We start from the raw sequence: 17,059 nt of genomic DNA, 5'->3' as shown, positions 1-17,059 counted from the left end.
CATTTATCCTCTTGCATAGTGACTGTCCAGTTTGGCCAATGTACATAGCAGAGGGGCATTGCTGGCACATGATGGCATATATAACATTGGTGGACGTGCAGGTGAATGAGCTGGTGATGTTGTAGCTGATCTGGTTAGGTCCTGTGATGGTGTTGCTGGTGTAAATATGTGGGCATAGTTGGCATCGAGGTTTGTTGCATGGGTTGGTTCCTGAGTTAGAGTTGTTATGGTGCGGTGCATGGTTGCTGGTGAGAATATGCTTAAGGTTGGCGGGGTGTCTGTGGGCGAGGACTGGCCTGCCTCCCAAGGTCTGTGAAAGTGAGGGATCATTGTCCAGGATGGGTTGTAGATCACTGATGATGCGTTGGAGAGGTTTAAGCTGAGGACTGTAGGTGATGGCCAGTGGAGTTCTGTTGGTTTCTTTTTTGGGCCTGTCTTGTAGCAGGAGGCTTCTGGGTACATGTCTGGCTCTGTTGATTTGTTTCTCTATTTCCTTGTGTGGGTATCGTAGTTTTGAGAATGCTTGGTGAAGATCTTGTCCTTCTGTCAGTGCTTAATTTCTAATGAAAGTGGTGTTGGGGCTATGAACTGCCAAGCCTAGAAGTACCGAGGCTCAGTTCTGGCACAAATTAAGGACTGACTTCTGTATATCTGAGTCTCTGTGTGAAGATTGAAGTACTTAGGTTTTATCATGCAGATGCCTGAAGTTTAATCAATGCCTGTATCTGACAGGTGTGTAGCTTTACTGTAGTGAAAATGACTGACTACTCTATATATTGTTTGGTGGGGTGGTGGTGGATGAGGTCTCAGTTACTGCAACAGGCAGGTTTCACCTAGAGCTGTGTAAATAATTGTTTCGCTATTCTGGGGCTGTGGATTCATGTCTGGTCAATGCAAACAAAATTTTGTTTCACAACTTTTGACAAACTGAAAAATTAATAATTACTTGGGTTGGACAAAATGTGTTTGAAAACTAAATGAAATGCTTCCTTTCAAAGCTTTCTTAATTTTGAAGAAAATAATTTCAAATCAAAACATTTCATATTGCTACTTTTAAATAAAATGTTTGGATTTTGTTCTTTCCCCGACCAAAACAATTTGGCAAATTGCCAAAATGTTTTTGATTGACCTGGATCTGCCTCCCTCCCTCCCTGAGTTGGTGGGGTCTGTGTGTCTGGAAAAAGTCTTGTCTGAAACTTTTTTGTTTTTGTTTGTTTCTAGCTCTAGTTTCAGGTATTTCAGGCAGCCAGTCCATTAGTGTTCTCTTGCTGTTCCCCTCTCCCTTTAACCTCTTTGCAATAATCTAAAATAAGGGCGGCTTTACAAAAAAAAATTGAATTGCTTTATTTTGTTGTAAAATATTAGGAACTCCTATATCTTTATTTTGATTAAAAATTTGGTTAAAACTTAATTTAAAATTATATCTTCATGCAGAAAGAGGAAACTGCCTCTTGGCTCAATCCTTACTGTCCCTTAAAAGGGACCGAGTAAAAACATCAGGATTTTGGTCCATAATGTGTGCTGAAAACTTTCACTGTCCTTGTAAGGCAAATTTCTGTGTTAGGAAGAAGGATCAGGCTCTAAAATCCTATTAAATTGACATTTAGTTTTGCTATTAGCTTCAATAGAAGCAGTATCAAGCCATTAACAAGTAATTTTAATAGGTATAATGCTTCTGTATTTTTAGTAAAATTTCCTCGTAAACAGTGCAGCTTCTTAGACATTCATCATCAAGTTAAGGAATGTGTTCTTTGGTGGAAGTTGGGTTTTTTTTTTTTCCTGAAATCTCTAACCCTCCTAGTCTTTCTAAAATTCCCACTTGCTCAAACCTACAGAGGCAAACCTGGAGACTTTGTATGAGTGAAATATGTTTTTGTTCCTGCCACCAATGCTAATCTTTCTTTCCTATCAAATTTTAAGAATAAAATGTTCTTTGTGAAGGGGAAACTCCTTGATTCTTATACTTATGATTAAATGTTTTGTTGATTTATCCCAACAAACTCCCAGAGTTTCTGTAAATATTATGGATTAGCAATAACCATTAACTTTACAGCAGCTGGTCTATTGCTCGATATTGATAGCAAGAAAAAAGCTATGTTCAGACACAGTGTACTACTTGTTTAGTTCCTCCATTCTGTGTTTGCCCTCAAAGTTTTTTATATAGTTTCCTCTTCTCTGCCTCTGGGAAGCACTGCATAGCAAGCTTCTAAGAGGTTTCATTTTACTTTTACAAGGAATCTTAGTGCAGATTGATAGTTTGGTTGTGCATAACACCTCCTTTCTTTTTCAAGAGAACCAGTTTTGCTGCAGGCATTTTAAAGCAAACCTATTTTTCATAACACAGGCTAGCCCATTACAGTAAGTTTGAATCTCATCACCTTTTAACACCAGAATGTTTTAATTGTTCTAAGAAGCTGCATACATTTGTCTTGGTTGTAATGGATTCTGTGGTTTCTGTAGTTTAACAAAACAAACAACCCCCTTCTCCCCCCAAAAATCACACAATACTTCTGATATTTTAGGGTGTTTTGTGGATATGACGTTAAACAGCTGTGTTAGTGAGCATATTAAGACTAGCAAAAATTATTAAGTAATCAGTCGCTTTTGCTTCTAATTTCTATCAGTTTTGGTGTCTTTTTTGGGGGGGGTGAGGCAGGGATTGTGCTAAAAGTAGAAAATTAAAATTGTTTTGACTATAAAACAATGCTTCTAACTGTGACACTTTAATATCTCTGAAGCTCAGGCTGTTCTCTAGGCCATCTGTATGATGTGACCTAAAAGTGACTGACACAGTCATAGGCCAGCGACTTCACAAAGACCACCAACATGTGCACACTCTGTGGGTGGGTCTGTCTTGAAGTAATTCATGGCTGTGTGTTAGCAACATGCTGTATCTAGTTTCCATTCTGTTGTAATTTTTCTTTAGCTTTGGGACTCCTTGCAAAGCCAGGGAAGGGGGAATAAGATGCACAATAAGTATTGTAACTGACGCCACTATAGGGTGCAGAGTAGCAGCCCTGTTAGTCTGTATCCGCAAAAAGAACAGGAGTACTTGTGGCACCTTAGAGACTAACAAATTTATTAGAGCATAAGCTTTTGTGGACTACAGCCCACTTCTTCGGATGCATCTAATAAACATGTTAGTCTCTAAGGTGCCACAAGTACTCCTGTTCTTTTTTCACTATAGGGTGGTGTGCTTTCAGCATATCCGTCTCCTTGAGATGTCTGGTCGCAAGCCATGTGTATTTCGGGAGCTGAAGATGCTCCAGGTCTTCGGTGAGTTCATCTAAAGCAGGGGTCGGCAACCTTTCAGAAGTGGTGTGCCAAGTCTTCATTTATTCACTCTAATTTAAGGTTTCGCGTGCCAATAATACATTTCAACGTTTTTAGAAGATCTTTCTATAAGTCTATAACCGGGATCGGCAACCTGCGGCTCGCCAGGGTAAGCACCCTGGTGGGCCGGACCGGTTTGTTTACCTGTTGCCTCCGCAGGTTCGGCGGATCACCGCTCCAGGCCAACAGGGACTGCGGGAAGTGGCGCAAGCCGAGGGATGTGCTGGCTGCCACTTCCCACAGCCCCCATTGTCCTGGAGCGGCGAACCGCGGCCAGTGGGAGCCGCGATTGTCCGAACCAGCGGATGTGGCAGATAAACAAACCAGCCCACCCGCCAGCGTACTTAACCTGGCAAGCCGCATACCAAAGGCTGCCGATCCCTGGTCTATAATATATAGCTAAACTATTGTTTGTATGTAAAGTAAATAAGATTTTTAAAATGTTTAAGACGCTTCATTTAAAATTAAATTAAAATGCAGAGGCCCCCCCGCACTGGTGGCCAGGACCCGAGCAGTGTGAGTGCCACTGAAAATCAGCTCGCGTGCTGCCTTTGGCACATGTGCCATAGATTACCTACCCCTGAGCTAAAGTAAGGATTACTTTACTAGGGCTGTCAGAAACAGAAATGTGCAAAAAACACAAATACTTTCAATTAAAAGAACTGATTTTTCCAACAGTTCCTAACCCAGCACGTAGGGGCAGTTTGGTACAGGAGTATAAAGAAGCTTGTTAAGGCTTCCTGTGGACCATCATCCTGCTGTGCACAATCAGTTGTCCCCATGCCTTATGCTTGCAAGACACTGCTGTGTGCTCCTTCTGCAGCTATTACTGGCCCTCTTTCTTTGTCCTGCTCTCAGCCTCCAAAACGGAATTGAAAGCTATCTAACCTTCCCTTTGCAGCCATCTCTCAATCGTTGGCTACCACTGCTGCTCACGCACAGCTTCTGGCTGTCTCCCGAGAGCCTGGTCTCCCCTGAACCTAGGATACTAATTCCGTTTTGTCTAAGGAATTATGGAGCACTTTACTGGCCAGCTGCTGAACTGGGTAGCACAATGCCCTCTCCTGGCTAGATCTTCCTCCTCCAGCTCAGCCATAGTAGAGGTCCTGGAGGGAGGAAGGGAACCCAAACATGAGTCAGTAGGTTCATTAGAGATTCATGTGCTCTAAATTTCCTGTTCTGAAATCTTGCAAGAGTTGCACACCTCACAATGTGAAAAATATTATTTAGACTGATAAATGTGCAACTATCTAAAGCCAATGCTGAGAGAAAATTTATCTTCAAGCTGGTTTTTCTTCATTAATAAGACAAATACAATATTGATCTTACAAAATTGAATCTGCATCCATTTAGCAGGGACAAAGTCCACAGAACTTGTTCTGTACTGTTTGTTAGCAACCAGCGCGAAGGAAAGGCAAACATTTTCAGTCCTGGATATTAGTTGGGTATATACAGCCATGTTTAGGACCCTAAAGAAGCCTGACTCTTTCAGAGTTGTTGAGCACTTGCAGCTCCCATCGAAATCCCTCTCACTGACACAAAATCAGTCCATTGTCCTTAGTTCAGCACTCCCCGTTCCCCAGTGCCCAGCTTCTATTCCATAATTTTGGGCAATGACTTCCTTTCAGCCTCTTAATATTAGAAGTGTGTTTTGCTTTGCTCATCTTGAATTCCCCAGAATGTCTGGTTTCTTTGGGTTTTATTTCTTTAATTAATGACCGCTCAGTATGTCTTTTCAAGCCTCACAATTAGACCATCACTAATTCTGACACCTAAGTTTCCTAGTTAATAGATCAGCTGAAGTCCCACGTGCTATTTGCTCTGTCAAAATATAGTAGTATGCAGCATTTTTTGTAGCCCGTGATCCAAGGATATTGGAGAGACAAGATGGGTGAGGTAATATCTTCTGTTGGTGACCGAGACAAGCTTTTGAACTTACACAGGTCACTGCACTCAGTGTGAGAGCTAACTACAAGGTGGAACCGATTATTTAGCTGTAGCACTCTGAGTACATTGCCCAGGCCTGAAGAAGAGCTCTGTGTATGCTCAAAACTTGGTCTCTCACCAACAGAAGTTGGTCCAATAAAAGATATCTCGCCCACCTTGTGTTTCTAAAATACAGTAGGGCAGGGGAAGGGAATTATGACACTCAACTTTGCATTAAACGGTGGGTTTTTAATTCTGTCCATTCTTTTTCACTAATACAGGTGTAAAACATTACCTTTAGAATTTAATCAGTTTCTTAATGCCTGGTTTCTCTAAAATGAATCATATGTGGAAAATGTGCTCTAGAGTGGGTGCATGACTGGTTGAAAAACAGTATTCAGAGTACTTATCAATGGTTGGATGTCAGACTGGGAGAATGTATCTTATGGGGCCCTTCAGGGGCCTCTCCTGGGCGTGGTGGTCAGTCTGGCTTCTGGAGTGAAGAATATGCTTATAATGTTTGTGCATGACTGCAAGCTGGAAGGGTTGCTAGCAGTTTGGAGGGCTGAATTAGCTGTCACAAGGACCTTGACAAATTTGGTCTGAAATCAACCACGATAAGTCAATAAAGACAAGTACAACGTACTACATTTGGGATGGAAAAATTAAATGCATGAATACAAAATAGGGAATAACTGGTTGGATATTAGAGCTGCTGAAAGAGATCTTGGGGTTATAGTGGATTACAAATTGAATGAGCCAACAGTGTGGTGCAGTTGTGAAAAAGGCTAATATTACTCTGGGACATGCAATGTAACACATTGGGGGTAACTGTTCTTCTCAACTTGGCATGGGTGGGGTCTCAGCTGGAGTCTTGTGTCCAGTTTTGGACTGCACACTCTAGGAAAGATGTGGACAAATTGCAGAGTCCAGAGGAGAGTAACCATAAAAGGTTTAGAAAACACGAACTGGGAGGAAAGGTTAAAAAACAAACACACACCCCTGTGCATGTTTAGTCTTGAGAAAAGAAGACTGTGTGAAAGGGGGGCCTAATAAGTTTCCACGTATGTTAAGAGCTGTTCTAGAGGACTGTGATCAATTGTTCTGTCTACTAAGGGTAGAACTAGAAGTAATGGCCTTAATTTGCATCAAGAAAGATCTAGGTTAGATGTTAAGAAAAACTTTCTAACTATAAGGATAGTTAAGTAGCCATGGAATTGGTTACCAAAGGAGGTTGTGGATTCCCTGTCTTTGGAGGTTTTAAGCAAAGATTAGTTGAACACCTGTGGTCGAAGTATACTTGGTCCTACCTTGGGACTGGATTAATGACCCCTTGACCTTTGGATAAATTTTTATGTCTGGATGGCCACTTTTAAACTTCATCATCATTAATAACATTAACATGAATAAGCAACTGCTCGTTACCTGTTTTTGCTATTTTACCAGCTAAGCATATGAAATATTTTCAGTAGATTGGAAAATGTATATTTAGTCAACAGTAAGTATCTTCTATTAGCATGAAATCCATCCCCTTCCTGGAGTGTCTTTGCATAGTCTGGGGTGATTTACATTTGTCGGAGATGGATTTTTGCCCTCCAACTTGTAGATTGGGTGTATTTAGACCACCCTTCCTTGGCTAATATTCTGGAATACCAGCCCACTGTATGCATGAAAACATGGATCAGATATAGACCATGTAGTAAACTACAGCAATACAAAATTAACATGTCATGCATTAAATGGGTTAAAAACTGACACATTTCAATGTAATTGCGAACTGGGAATCATCACTGATGTGGTGTGTTTCTAGTGGAGTTTTGGAGAGTAACTTTATTTATTTTATTTTTAAATCCATGACTTGGAAGTTTGCAGATGACCCATTCTGGGGGACTGGTAAGGAATGAAGAGGAAAGATTTCTGGTATATACTCACGTGGATTGCTTGGTAAACAGGGTGCAAGCAAACAATACACTTTTTAATATGGTCAAACACGTGTAGTACAAAGACTGTAGACCATATTTACAGGGAAATATCCTGGGAAGCAGTGGGTCTGAAAAAGATGTAGAGATTACGGTGGAAATCAGCTGAACGTGAGCACCTGTTGTGACAATGTGGCCAAAAAGGCTGCCTCAGTCCTTGGATGCATGAACAGGGGGAATCTTGAGTGGAAAAAGAGAGAATATTACCGCTGTGTTTGGCAGTGGTGTGACTGCTGCTAGAATACTGTAGCCAGGACTAGTGTCTACAAGTCAAGAAAGCTTTTGACAAACTGGAAAAGGTTCAGAGAAGAGCCATGAGAATGATTGAAGCATTAGTAAATGTGCTTTATAGCGATAGACTCAAAAAGCTCAATCCATTTAACTTCACAAAGAGAACGTTAAGAGTGACTTGATTGTTCACCTTGTAGATACTTATAGATTGCAAATATTTGATCTAGCAGAGAAAGATACAACAGAATCCAATGGCTGGAAGTTAAAGCTAGACAAATTCAGACTGGAAATAAGGCATAAATTTTTAACTGACCGTAATTAACCATTGGAAAATTTACTAAGGGTTGTGGTGGATTCTCCATTGCTGACAATGTTTTTCTAACATGTGCGCTAAGAATTATTTTGGGGAAGTTCTGTGCCCTGTGTTTATAAAAGAGCTCAGAGTAGATAAGCAAAACAGTCCCCTCTGGCCTTAGAATCTATGAATCTGTGTTTATTTGCTCTTTGCCTCCGGAGGGCATTAATTTTTGTTTGAAGCTTTCCATTCCTGCTAAAGAGGAGCATACAGTTTCCCCTGTAGCGTGAATACCAGCAGACAACTTTACCTCTAGCAGCCGTCAAGGTGTCTTCTGCTATTTTAATAAATAAATACAATAAGTTACAGTAAACTTGCTCTATTGTATGTTTGCTTGGCTTACTATATTTTGAAAAGTTAAAGTGCAAAAGACTCCCGAAAAACAAAACATTTCCCCCCCCAAAACCATTATCTTGCTATCATGTTAAACACAAGCCTACCCCTTGCAGAAACAATCTTTTGCATATTAGGATCCGTATCTTTGTGTTTTTGTACCATACTTCAGATTTGAGAATTGAAACCTTGTAACTCAAAGTGCATTAGCTGAACAGCATTTAAAGTATCAGTTCCTCAAATTTACTCCTTTTCATATTTCTATGCAAAGCTTTGCATATATATACCCTGTATTCTCAATTGTTAAAACAGAAAATTTGATTCTAGTCTGAGGCATCAGCATAGTTCCTATCTTTGAAAACCCGCTATGGTGCATGCTGTTTCAATATGTTATATTGGCTAGAGAACAGGTGCCATGCATCGTTTAAAAAAAAAAAAAATAAATAAATAAAAAATAAAAATCTTCAGTTAATTTTACACCCTCTGCCTATAAGCCCTACAGTGGGGCCAGGCAAAAAGAACACTGTTGGCTCAGAGTAGTCTGTCACCCAGGAGGGTACTGGATCAAGCCATTTGATCATAGACTACAAAGCCAGAAGGGACCACTGGGATCATCTAGTTTGACCTGTATAACACAGGTCAGAGAACTTGTTTAAATTTAATTCCTGTTTGAATGAGAGTGCATCTTTTTAGAAAAATATCCAATCTTAAGTTTAAGAATTGCCAGCGATGATGAATCCACCACTACACTGGTTAGATGTTCCACTGGTTAATTATCCTCACTGTTAAGAATGTCACTCAAATTGAGGTCCCCTGTGTTAGGCCTGTGAGGAGGCGGTCATTCTGTTCTCTAGTGTGATTTGGTGGTCTGTAGCAGAAACCAACTGGTACCCCATCTCTTGTGTTTTATCTGTTAGGACATTTATCCTGAAAGCTTATGGATCACTTACTTCTGAGTGATCAGTGATTCAGAAACAGGTAATGCCGTCTTTGATGTAGAATGCCACTCCTTCTCCCCATAAAAACAGTATGTGTCTAACTGCCTCAATGTGATCAAAGGACCAGCTATGTCTTGCAGTGAACTTACGTATTTCTTCAGTTTGTGAAAAGAGCAGTTGATGGAAATGCTTATTAAATTACAAGACTGACTTGGAAAGCATGGATGAACCTGAGGTCATATACTCTACAAGGGTAAGACCTGGATGTGGAAGGGTTCTCTACAGTGCCCTTAGCCCCGATTGTCTTAGCCATGTGTCCTTGGTCCTTCACGTAAACCACACATTAAAAAATCCACCAACTTAGAGAATTGCTCTGCTACTTTTTCAGTGTAATAAAAGTGAATATATTAAAGAAGTTCTTCCTAGAACAAATTATTTTGTGTTCTGGGAGGCAGAGCCACAGTATACATGTAGAATGTCGAGGATAGTTATTACTTCAAGGTCAATGTATAAAGGAAGAAAGGACTTTTTATTTCTTAATTCTCTTTTTCCAATGATGCTCAGGTTGATTTATTAAAACAATACAATTGTTACTGCTAAAACAAGCTTGTGCTGTTATCCTAGTTTTAGCAACCTAAACCTCTTTGATACTACAGAATGTCAGTATAAAAGGGAGCAAAATACCCATAATGATTTAAAAAAACCCTATATATACTTGGTTTGTCATATTGTGGACCTGTCCCATTCTCAGCAATGGTTGTAGTTGACATCCAAGGCTTTATCCTGTTTACAAAACACAGTTATGGTCCCATGAATATTGCAAATTGGAGCTATATCATAACAAGTTTCAGACAGCTGTGTTGTCATGGGTTGTCTACATTGACTTATTTGTGGGTCATCAGTTACAAATTCAGTCTAGTAAGGCAGACTGATTCTGCAATTCTAAATTTTCACTACAACAGTTGTAATTCAGAAAGCCAACTTTCCTTCTCTTCTCTTCTCTTCCTGCTCTCCCAATCCTGGGACAGCTGTGCACTCTGAGTGACCTCTGGTGTAAGCTAGAGGAGCCTAAAGGCTGACTTTTTTTTTTTTTTTTTTCCAGGTACTGTTTGGTCTGCCAATGGCCCCAGAGGGGCTGGCAAGTAACTAGGGATCCCTGGGTCAGAAGGACACCCTGTGCACTGAAGAGGGGTGGCAGAGGAGTCAGTATGCTGTTTCTGTACCATCAGAATACACCCTATGTTAGCTATGGTGATTCTCAGGGCTGCTTAGCAGTGGCAGTGATGTGCAAAGTAGTCCTAGAGCAACGCAGGCTCCATTTATTCAGAAACTATTGTCCATGTGTCCTTGTGCTGGGTCCTGTGCCTCAGTGTCAGGTTTCTTGGCATGGTAATGTAGAATTAAATCTTGGGGTTTAAAGCACTTGTATCTTTGGGAACTGCCGTGATAGCTCAGTGGCCCTATACTGCTTTTATCTTGGCAGATGAAACTTCTCCCACTTGTTGTACTCCTACTTTTCTGCCCTTGTTAGTCTTGACTGGAATCTAACCTTGTATGAATTTAAATTAATCTTTTTTTGTCAAGATTTGACTATACTTCTCCCTGCTACTGGTGTTTGGTGTGAAAGAGGACAGTGAAGTGTGAAAATACAAAGATTACAATCCTGTTGTTCAGGCCTGGAAAAAGTCCCTATATACAGCTTGCTTAGAATACTATATATTCTTTGCTCCTTTTATTCTTGCTAGCACGGGGAAAAACAAAATGCAGCTTATCTAGACATAAATCTGTATTTAAAGCTGGTTCGCTTCAGTTGTTCCTGTAAAGCTGTCTGATTCCTCTGCCTGTATAGGTATGTATCTCTGGATTGGTAACTTCAGTGACCCACAAGTGCTCTGTTACTTATCTGTATGTGTTCCAGTGGAAATAGTGTGGGTGGTGCCCTTTATCTTCAGTAAAGTTGTGACTTGTTAACCTAGCACTGAGTTTGGAAAATGGTTGTGTGGTTTTTAACAATAAAAACAAGCCATTTTTCTGCTACTGGCTAGATTGCCGCCAATTTCTGCAAATAATTCTAAGTGCATGTTTGGGGTGGTTTATATTTAAAACAAAACAAAAAAAAGAGAGAGAGGCTGGCATTTTTCTCTCTAGTTCAAGTGTGATTAGTTTGGCCTTCTATCTTAATTTCTTAGGGAAAAGTTCTTTCCAGTCACAGGTATGCTCTGTGGCCCAAATAATTTTTAGTGTATACAATTTTGAGGTGAACTGGAGAATTATATCCGGTAGTTGGCTTGGGAGCAGCAAGGGAGAATTAGATGTAAACTGCTTTTTGAAAATACAGTGTAGTGGTTCCCAACCTTTTGAAATCCTCTTTGCAGAAGAGTTGTGGATGGACTTCCCTGTTTTGAAGACACTGGTTTGGTGAGTTGTGGGTGTTGTCCCTTGATGTTTTAAAGCTGTTTTAGTCAAGAAACTTCAGATTAGGTTAATTAATCTGTCCTTGCTGAGGTGAAGTGCACGGGATTATATTTGAGGAGTGGGGAGCTTTATTTTAGAGGCTGTTGAATTGGGATTTAGAAATATAACCTAGAGGGGAGAGGGTCTGATCGAGTGGACTGACGGAGAGAGGGTTGGTAACCTGAAACAACTGAGTTCCATTTACGCATTCTCTTGCAATGTTAGACAAGATTTAAAAAATCCATTGTTCACCTAGCTCTAGCTGAAAAGTCATGTTCTAGGCCATAGAAAGTCACTTTTGTAGAACTGCTCAAGGAAACTTTATTTTTTCCTTGTGAAATTTTGACCAACACTTTCTTTTCTTAGTCTGTCTCCTCCAACACTTCCAAAGTCCCTTAAAATCAGTGTCTTTCCACTGACCGCAGTGGGCTTTGCTTCAGGCCCATGGTTATAATAAATGCTTGTTCTCTCCAAAGCCACTTTATGACCTGCTTTCTGGTCCCTAGGCCTTGCATCAGTTCTGTCCATGCACAGGGATAGGATTCCTTATTCCCTCTGTCTCCTTGGTAGTTGGTTGCCCAAAGTATAAATTACTTATACAGAAGTTAGCCTTGTAGCCATGTCGATCCCAGGATATTGGAGAGATGAGGTAGATGATGTAATATCTTTTATTGGACAAAATTCTGTTGGTGAGAGACAAGCTTTCGAGCCACACAGAGCAGCTCTTCACATATGTTTCACGTCAAATTATCTGTCACTCTTGTAAAAAGTGACTCTTGAATTTGAACTTTTAATTGAATACATATAACAGTTATTAAGATCCAGATTTATGGAGATGTTTTACTTTAAGCACTTTTTAACTCCTTTTTATGCACAGGCTTTTACCTAGGACATAGGGACTAAATCTTAAATGAAGAGCGCAGTTGCAAATGTAGTATATTATCCTTTTTATATAAAAGGAATAGAAAATTTAAGCAGATCCCTCTCCTAAAACAAAATAGTGGCTTGATATTTGTCTTCCACTGGTTTAGCAATCAGCACTTTGCTAAATCCTTTCTACAACACAACTTAACACTGAATGTGGACAGGGCAGTTAGTGTTTTTAAACATATACTAGTTGTCTGTGGTTAACCATAGGATCCTCCATGTTCTTACATGTGTCCCTCCCCACAAGAAAGGCAAAATCATGTTGGTAACATTATGTTAAAATGTTAGTTATGCAGTTTCCCAGAGCAGATTAGGCCAAAGGGTTGCATGAATGTCTCCAGGAATGTTGTTAGTCAAACCAAAAATCATCACTGTATGCAGAAATATGTACAAATATTCTCCAGAATTGGAGCTCTCTCAGTAAGAGGTGCTGCACAAGTGCTTTCCATTCTCCACTACTCCCACTCTGTAAGTTATCTTTTGGGTTGTCATAGCCATAGCCATACCTTTTTAGTTATAACATATGCTCTTTTTTTCTCTCCTCCTCTTCTCCCCACCCAGATCGAATTCAGTTGCCCAGGAATATGATTGAAAACAGCATGTTTGAGGAAGAACCTGATGTGGTTGACTTGGCAAAGGAGCCTTGCTTGCATCCATTGGAGCCTGATGAAGTGGAATATGAGCCAAGAAGTTCACGACTACTGGTGCGTGGCCTTGGAGAGAATGAAATGGATGAGGATGAAGAGGATTATGAATCATCAGCGAAATTGCTGGGCATGTCCTTCATGAACAGAAGCACAGGTCTCCGTAGTAATGCATCTGGCTATAGTCAGAGCTCAGATGGATCATGCTCAGTGCCCTCTTTAAGGACCATGGTGGTTTGTGCAGTTGTTCTTCTGATTGCAGTTTCAGTAATAATGGTGATCTACCTTCTTCCCAAATGTACCTTTACCAAAGAAGGCTGCCATAAAAAGAACCATACAATGGAACTGATATATCCTCTAGCAACTAATGGAAAGAGATTTCCATGGGCAAAAAACAGGCTTCCCAGTAATGTTGTACCACTACACTATGATCTCATCTTGCAGCCAAACCTAACAACTACAGAGTTTGCAGGTTCTGTACAGATAACGGTTAATGTCATCCAGGTCACTTGGAATATCATACTTCATAGCTCAGGACTTAATATCACCAAGGCAACTCTGACTTCAGCAGGTTGGAATCAGGCAAAACCAGTTGAAGTCCTGGAATATCCAGTGCGTGATCAGATTGCAGTTGTGGCCCCTGATGCTCTACTTGTTGGGCAGAACTACACCCTCAGCATAGACTATTCATCTAATTTATCAGATACCTATTATGGGTTTTACAAAGTCTCCTACAAGGATGAACATGCTGAGAAAAGGTAGGCTAATGAATAAGTTTTCTCATCCCTATATTTCTAGGTTGTTTAGTGTGTACTCGTTTGCACTTGATTCGTTAATTAAAAATAATGATGGGGGGGAGGGCAAGGAGCAATGACTCGGCTGTGTGGTTTTTCTGACTCCACACCTAGCCCTGAAGTGTATAGCAAAGGAGTTCTTCAGGAGACAGTTGCTAACAGTCTGTCTGAAAATGAGCAGGGTTTTTGCTTTTTTATTTAAAAAATTTCTTTGGAAATACAACGTTCACTCTGTTTTGAATATTAACTCTTCGTGTTGATGGCAACTTACACAAAGATCAGGTCCACCGCAGGAGAGTGAAGCAGAAGTTTTCCATGATTAGAATCCACACTGCTTCAAGAATCTCTTGCATGGGTTGATTCGTTATAGCACAGACCGTCCTTCAGTTCTGTTTCCGGCTTGTGGATAGTTATCTTGTTAGGTTATATTAATCTTATGTCCTTTCATGGTTTTCTCTCAGATTGGTGGTGGTGGTGATAATGAGTCACTACTGCAGAGGGATCGATACTCTTAACCATGAATGTTAATGATGGGAATTTTTCCAAAAGACCACTTGGTCTACCTCTTACTAAGTCAATAGAAAATCACAAGGATTGTACTAAGTGTCTTTCTTCTGGTCTCTAAGAAGTAGGCAAGTAATAAAGGCTTGATGATGATGACTTTTTTCCATATGTAGCCAGGTTGTGATAGCCTTACTCACATAAAATCGTACCTGACTCCTTGAGCAGTCTCCTTGATTTCAATGGGGCTACTTGAGGAGTAAATTAATATTAAAGTGTGGCACAAGCTGACCAATAATATTTCGCTGCCTGCAGCTCTTAATTAATGACATATAAGGGACCTGAATAATCCAGACTTAATTTTAAGTCTAATCCATTTTAAAAAGAAAACCAGCTAGTGTAAAGTTTATTAGTTTGTTGGTTGGTTGGTAGACAAACAAGAGAGCTGCATAGTGTAGGAAAGAAGTTTTGCTGAGCTTTCACTAGTTTTTAAAAAAATAAAATCTTGTTTACCTAACTAAATGATGCAGTTGATCTCCCTGCCTCTTGCCATAACACACTAACAGCGATAAATTTTAAAAGGCAACACATTTAAAAATGTAAAAGTAAATGCTTTTTGATGTTACTTAAAATTAACTTATAGAACTTGTCACCATCAGGATATCAATAAGGCAAATCACTTAATATATACAGGAAAAGGGTTGTATACATGTCATTTTGAGAATAACTTCTGCTACAAAAACTGGGGTACACTTAGTCTATAAATTGTAACAGTGCATGCATTGATCACCCTCTAACAGGAAGAATCCTCATGTAACACAGACACTTGTCCTCCAGTCCCCAAATGATATATTCTGTTGTGGAACTGGGTACATCACAGTGGGTTTGACTCCCCTCCCCCCCAAGCACCTGGCTTTTGAAGATAGAAGTCTGTGTTAGACACCATTGATTTGTTCCAGGTTGGCTATGTCTGGCTAGCCAATTTTCTGAACAGTCAATAAAAATGCCATATTTTCCTACTCAGAAAGAAACCTTATCCATAAACAAACATCAAGGAGAGGATATTCATAAGCATATGGTGACATTCACTCTCTGGAGGGTACCTGGTGACAGATTCTTTTCCTAGTGTTGTATCCAGCTGTTGATCTTTTTTCCTTTATTCTTTTGGCTTTGAATTAAAATACCAAAGATTCTCATGCTAGTGAACCAAAGATCACTATAATCCGAGGTGTCGATTACCTCAAAGTAGCATTACCTGAAAGATTTAAATAGTGAGGAAGCTGAGAACGCAGGCATTACAATGAAATATATGAAATGAAATAAAATAACTGCAGTCAGCACTTAGAAGGCAAAATTCATTAATGCCAATAATTGTGGGCAACTGGTTCCATTTTGCTTTTGTTTTCTATTAGGTTCCCTTCCAAAAAAAGCCTCCCTTTATTCTCCACATTTAATTTACTTTAACATTATAGTTTTTAAAAATGCAGGCTGTTGAAGGGTGAAACTGACCTGTTAGTGTGTGAATGATAAATTAGCCTCTGGCATCAGTCCGGGGTGCAGATCCCTAGCCCTGGTTGTGCAGCAGCGGGCACTGACCCTGGGCTCTGGCAGGTGCTGGCCCTAGATGCTGACCTTCTGCCCTAGCTGTCTGGCAGCAGGCTTCTGCCCCTAGCCCCAGCCATGTGGCAGCAGGCGCTGGCCCTGATGACTGACCCCTGGCTGTGTGGCAGTGGGCACTGATCCCTGGCCCTGAACCCTGATCCCCAATCCTGGTAACAGAGCAACTGGCGCTGAGCCTGGGCTCCAGTAGGTGCTAGCTCAGGGTGTTGACCCTTATCCCCGATCACACAGCGGTGAGGTTCCCCCATCCATCCTCCCTGGCCCCTGGTGATCCCCATCCCCATCATAGTATTATTTTTATTATCTAGTCCGCAAAAAAAACCCTACATAAATAAATTGCAATGATTTGGGCATGTATACATGTCCATATATTAGGGCTGTCGATTAATTGCAGTTAAGTCACATGATTAACTCACAAAAATTAACCGTGATTAATCGCAGTTTTAATCACACTGTTAAACAATAGAATCCCAATTGACATATTTTGGATGTTTTTCTACATTGTCAAATATATTGACTTCAGTTACAACACAGAATATGAAGTGTACAGTGCTCACTTAATTATTTTTGATTACAAATATTTTCACTATAAAAATGATAAAAATAGTATTTTTCAATTCACCACATACAAGTACTGAAGTGCAATCTTTTTATTGTGAAAGTGCAATTTACAAATCTTGATTTTTGTTTTGTTTAGTTTTGTTACATAACTGCACTCAGAAACAAAACAGTGTAAAACTTTAGAGTCTACAAGTCCACTTAGTCCTACTTATTCAGTCAACCGCTAAGAGAAACAAGTTTGTTTACAGGAGAGAATGCTGCCTGCTTCTTATCTACAATGTCACCTGAAAGTGAGAACAGGCGTTCCCGTGGCACTTTTGTAGCCGGCATTGCAAGGTATTTGTTTTGCATATCTGGCACATATTCGTATGCCCCTTCATGCTTCGGCCACCATTCTAGAGGTCACGCTTCCATGCTGATTGCGCTCGTTAAAAAAATAATGCTTTAATTAAATTTGTGACTG

At 40.2% G+C, this 17,059-nt stretch overlaps 1 protein-coding gene across 2 annotated transcripts in view; it reads left to right on the top strand.

The window, feature by feature from the left end:
- LNPEP (leucyl and cystinyl aminopeptidase) overlaps positions 1 to 17,059 on the top strand; it is an 84,802-nt gene that overhangs the window by 31,932 nt on the left and 35,811 nt on the right. For both annotated transcript variants that reach the window (XM_054031487.1, XM_054031488.1), the window contains exon 2: positions 13,038 to 13,878. In XM_054031487.1, coding sequence (XP_053887462.1) covers positions 13,038 to 13,878 — 841 coding nt within the window. The remainder of the gene's footprint in view (positions 1 to 13,037; positions 13,879 to 17,059) is intronic.

The sequence above is a fragment of the Malaclemys terrapin genome, chromosome 6, assembly GCF_027887155.1.
Source record: "Malaclemys terrapin pileata isolate rMalTer1 chromosome 6, rMalTer1.hap1, whole genome shotgun sequence".
Taxonomy (NCBI): Eukaryota; Metazoa; Chordata; order Testudines; family Emydidae; genus Malaclemys; species Malaclemys terrapin.
The sequence above is the reverse complement of the archived record's forward strand: the minus strand, read 5'-3'. Positions and strand labels throughout refer to the sequence as shown.